Below are 5,636 nucleotides of genomic sequence, written 5' to 3'. Positions count from 1 at the left end.
TTGTAGGTAACTCTTTGTTTCTCCCGTGCTGCTCTCATGATTCTTTCTTTATCTTTGGTTTTGGTGAGTTTGGTGATGATATGTCTTGTTGATTTTCTTTTGGGGCCTGTCCTGTTTGGGGTTCATTGGACTTCCTGAATAGATATATTATCATCTTTCATTATACCAGGAAAATTCTCTTCCAACAAATCTTTGACAATATTCTCTGTGGTTTTATTTGTCTCTTCCTGTTCTGGAATTCCGATTACACATAGGTTATTCCTTTTGATGGTATCCACATGAACCTTAGGCATTCTTCATTTTGTCTTGATCATTTTTCTGATTGATCCCTTTCCAAAGAAGTGTTCAGGTATTTGCCTTCAATCTCACCAATTCTGTCTTATGTTGATTCAGTTCTGCTCCTTTGCCTGTTTAATGTCTTATCTATTTCTGAAAATTTAGTATTAATCTTCTGGATTTCTTTCTGTAGATTTTGTATCACATCTAATTTTTCATTTATTTTGTCATTTTGTTCTTGTATTGTCTTTTGAAACTGTTCCAGGGTTTTCTCTGTATTTTCCTTGATCTGTCTCTCAATTCATTGAAGATATCTGAATATAATTATTTTGAATTCCTTATCAAGGAATCAATGCTGCATCTTCTCAGGGATGTGTTTTGGGTCTGTATCCTGGTCCCTTGTTTCTCCTGCTTTATCGTGCTTCTTTGTACTGTGATGCTCTGTTTACTTCGAGGCATTGTGACGTTTTTGTATTTATATTTAATTGGTCATTGTATGTTGGAGTGACTTGCCTACAATTTTCGTTTTCTTTGTATGAACATTGAGTTGAGAGCAAGTCCTTCATCCTCATGATACAGTATATTCTTCTTTTTTTGATGCTTGCTGTACTATTCATTATTTTGCTCATAGAATTGCAACTTGAGCCTTGAATTTTTTCTTCAGTCCTTTCAGCTGGAGAAATGCCAAGTATATTCTTCCCTTTTGCTTTTCTAACTCCATGTCTTTGCACATTTGATTATAAGACTTTACTTGGTCTCTCAAGCCACCCTTTGAAATATTCTGTTCAGCTCTTTTATTTCAGCATTTTTTTCTTTCACTTTAGCTACTCTGCATTCAAGAGCAAGTTTCAGAGTCTCTTCTGACATCCATTTTGGTCTTTTCTTCAGTTCTTGTCTTTCTAATGACTTTTTTCCTTTCTTCATGTATGATATTCTTGATTGTTATCCCACAATTCATCTAGTCTTCTGTCATTGGTGTTTAATGCATCAAATTTGTTCTTCAGATAGTCTCTGAATCTGGGTGGGATATAACAAAGGTCATATTTTGGCTTTTGTGGACTTTTAAAATTTTCTTCAGCTTCAGCTTGAACTTGCATATGAGCAATTGATGGTCTGTTCCATAATCAGCTCGTAGTCCTTTTTTAAGTGATGATAGTGAGCTTCTCTATCACCTCTTTCCACAGATGTAGTCGATCTCATTTCTGTGAATTCCATCTGGCAAGGTCCATGCATATAGCTGCTGTTTATGATGTTGAAAAAAGGTGTTTGCAATAAATAAACCATTGGCCTTGCAAAATTTTATCATGTGATCTCCAGTGTCACTTCTGTCACCAAGGCCATATGTTCCAACTACCGGTGATTCTTTGTTTCCATCTTCTGCATTCCAGTCACCAAATAATTATCAATACATCTTGATTGCATGTTTGGTCAGTTTCAGACTGCAGAAATTGTTAAACATCTTCAGTTTCTTCATTTTTGGATTTAGTGGTTGGTGCATAAATTTGAATAATAGTAGTATTAACTGGTCTTCTTTGGGTATATGGATATTATCCTATCACTGACAGCACTGTATTTCAAGATCGATCTTGAAACATTCTTTTTATGATGAATGCAACTCCATTTATTTTCAATTTTTTATTCCTGGCATAGTATACCATATGATTGTCTGATTCAGAATGGCAAAGGCCAGTACAATGCCTAGGATACTGATCTTTATGTGTTACATTTCATTTTTGGCTACTTCCAATTTTCAGAGTCATTCCTTGCACATTCCATGTTCTGATTATTAGTGAATGCTTGCAGTTGTTTCTTCCCGTTTTGAGTTGTGCCACATCAGCAGATGAAAGTCCTGAAAGCTTTACTCCATCCACATCATGAAGGTCAACTCTATTTTGGGGTGGCACCTCTTCCTCGATCGTATTTTGAGTGCCTTCCTACCTGGGAAGGCTCTTCTTCTGGCACTATATCAGACAATGCTTCATGGCTACTCATAAAATTTTCTAGTAATGTATCAGACAGTGTTTTACTGTTATTAATAAGGTTTTCAGTGGCCAGTTTTTTTTTTTCAGAAGTGGATGGCCCCCATCCTTCTTTCCAGTCTGTCTTTTTCTAGAAGCTCTCCTGAAACCTGTCCACCCTGGGTGACCCTGCTTGTATTTGAAATACCAGTAGTATAGCCTCCAACTTCACAGCAACACGCAAGCCACCACTGGAGAACAAACTGACAGATGAGTGGTGGACAGACCCTGTACCAAGAAATAATTCTTAACATTTCTTACTTGAAATGTTCTCTGCCACAATATGGGTAGTGGGGCTATTTTTAAAAACTGAATCTTCTGAAAAGGGAAGCTTTATATTTGATCTGTTGAGGGAAAGAGAAGATTTATAGAAATAACCTTTCCACATCTGTCTCTCATTCAGAATGAACCCATCAACTGCCATTAATTACAATATCCATATTAGCAAGAATATTAGATTTCAAGTATTATTACATATAAAGTTATATGTAATAAAGAAAGAAGTTCCAAAAGAAATCAGTATCTTCTCAATGTAGGTACCCATTTTTTTTGAAATAGTAAGTGTGGGATTTTCCATTTGGAGGAAGAAGTTATTGAGTCAGTGTGCACTTGCATGAACACAAGGAATCTTATTGGGGTTATAGAAGTGTTCAAAACCGTGATAATGGTTTCACAACTTAATAAATTTATTCAATTTATTCAAGATCATCAAATTATACACTCAAAATAGGTGATTTTCATTAATTATACCTCAATAAACCCAGTGGGGGGGGAAAAAAAGGCAAAATGCAAACTTCCTAAAACCTCATTATGAACCTTTTGATGTGGCACTTCACTCCAATTTTCATCTGTAAAATTTTCCCTTTTTATTGCACCATAATCCATCAGTATCAAATCTTTTTTCTATCCTGTAACCTCTAAAAATCTTCCCTCTTCCTCAATTTCTGTGTGCTTTTCGTTATTCTGATAAAATTATTTTATATTTATATATTGTACTTAGGAAATATAACTATATTTCCTAAGAATAAATAGAAGATGTTAATTTGGTATGCAAAGCTATATATAAGTGAAAAAGGTCCTTTCCTTACTTCATTTTTTTCTGTCCTTTCATATTCCTAAGTGTATCTGCTTCCTGGGAGTTTGCGGGGAACCAGGTCTTTTGATTCTAGATACAGTGCTCTTTCTTGTGTACTGTATGAGTAGAAATACAGATGTCTTCATTGCCACCTCCCATGGTGATGATCACCAAGGAGCAAGTCATTGGACCAGCCAGTTTGTCATTGTCTTTTTACTCCTTTCCATTAATGAATTTAAGTATTTGAAAGGGTCAGATATTTGTACCTATTATGGATATTAGATTTAAGAGATTAAAAACATTGTATAATTTAATGTGATGTTATTCTTACAGCTCAAATCTAATCCAAGTGAAAATGAAGAAAAGGAAGCTAAGTCCCAACTTATAAAATCTGATGAAATGCAACACTTGCGTTCACAAGCACTTCACACTTTTGAAAGCTCAGATTATGTTGCTGCCATAACCTTCCTTGATAAAATTTTAGAGGTAAGTTTCCTCAGTGTTGCAGCTGTCATGCTTAATTTAATACTCACTACTTTTTGTTATAAAGAAAATTTATACACTCTGACATGTTATATACCACAAAAAAACTTTATACAGGGTAAACTCAGATTGGTCCTTTGGCTTTCAGCTCTAAGTGAGAGTTCATGTTTTATAGAACAGAATTTAGAACTGACGTTTTCTGTAAATGCATTGTGGAATGGGAGTTACCTATTTTTATACATTGCTTGCTTTGCTCTTTTGATTTTATTTTGCATTTTGGCGGAAGAAAACACTGGAGGTTAAGGAAGGCAGTAAAAGATGAAAGAGGAAGAGAAAGGAAAAATGATGTTTGAGAGGAAAGAAGAGTGTTTGGAGTGAGAGATTTCTAGGGAAGGAAGGTAAAGAGTTGATGGGATCCAAAGAACTCTAGATAGAGAAACCTGAATCTAGAGTTGTCTCACCTCCGAAGGATTTAATGATAAATGGCTTCAGATGTGAATCTACTAAAATATTCAAATGGCAGCAGTCATAGTTTGTTTATATTTACCATTTCCACTGTAGTTTCATGTACAGTTTCATTCAATGTTGGCAATAAACCTGTGATGAGTGTAGAATGGGTATTCCTGTGATCCTTTTACAGGGGAAATCATGGGATGTCCAGGGGATTACACATTGTGCTTAATTTGTTAATGCTTTATTGGAGAAATACAAAGTTGTAATTTTTACCTTCCAATTCTTAGACTGTCCATTTTGAGTTAGCTGAATGGGATTATCCATGCTATTGATGTATTGATTTTCATATATTGTTGTTGCTCGGTGCTGCTGAATCCGTGTTGACTCCTTGAGACCCTGTGTGATAGAACGGAATTGTCACATAGGGTTTTCTAGGTTGTACTCTTTATGGAAGTAGATCACCAGGTATTTTTCCCATGGAACCTCTTGGTGATTTTGAACCACCAACCTTTCAGTTATCAGCTGAGTGCCAGTGAAAAGTTAATGACTTTAGAACAGCTCTAATGAATATGTAAAGGTACTTCCACACATCTTATTAATCAGATACTGGGTTTATGTTTTGAAGAATATTAATGTGTTTACTAGGTATCCTTGGGTGGCACAAACAGTTAAGCTTTTGATTATTAGCTGGTGGAAGGTTATTGGTTCGAACCTACCCAGAGGGGACTTGGAAGACAGGCCTGGCAGTGTGCTTTTGAAAGGTCACAGCCTTGAAAACACTATGGAGCAATTCTACTCTGTTCACATGGGGGGCAACAAACAACAAGTTTGTTTACTAAACATTTTGAGCTTTTTGATAGCTTAGGAATTGAGAAATCTCAACTTCCTGGCTTCTCACATTATTTCTTCTTTTTTTCTTTCTTTGATATGAAGATTAATTGCAAAGAGGTGAAATTTTCCAAAAGAGTGTTTCATGTCATTATTACTAGAATAAAATTATTTTACTAATTCAGACTCTAGGTTTTATTTTTTGACTAGAAACTAGAATTGTTGATTAAGTACAAAAATCTGATTATAGAATATTCTCTTCAAAATCAAATATGTTTCCCTAGTAACAACCCTCTAATAGTAAGTTCTGTTTTGTACTTTTGAAGTTTCAGAATAATATAATTGAAGGAAAAGGGCCTTGCTGTTGGAAAAGTTCCTTCTCCTGTTAAAATTTATTTAAGATATCCTTGTTGTTGTTATTTGCCATAGAGTCGGCCCCGACTCCTAGCGACCCCTCCTTGGGTTTCCGAGGCAGTTATCACTACGGAAGTAGGATTGCCCAA

The 5,636-nt window shown here is 35.3% G+C and overlaps 1 protein-coding gene across 1 annotated transcript in view; it reads left to right on the top strand.

Annotated features, from left to right (window-relative positions):
- DNAJC3 (DnaJ heat shock protein family (Hsp40) member C3) overlaps positions 1 to 5,636 on the top strand; it is a 143,455-nt gene that overhangs the window by 58,249 nt on the left and 79,570 nt on the right. The window contains exon 5 of the mRNA XM_007944011.1: positions 3,703 to 3,855. Coding sequence (XP_007942202.1) covers positions 3,703 to 3,855 — 153 coding nt within the window. The remainder of the gene's footprint in view (positions 1 to 3,702; positions 3,856 to 5,636) is intronic.

Source organism: Orycteropus afer, unplaced genomic scaffold, assembly GCF_000298275.1.
Source record: "Orycteropus afer afer isolate SDZICR_OR568_19922 unplaced genomic scaffold, OryAfe1.0 scaffold00117, whole genome shotgun sequence".
NCBI lineage: Eukaryota > Metazoa > Chordata > Mammalia > Tubulidentata > Orycteropodidae > Orycteropus > Orycteropus afer.
Note: the sequence above shows the minus strand (reverse complement) of the source record. Positions and strands in the feature narration are given on the sequence as shown.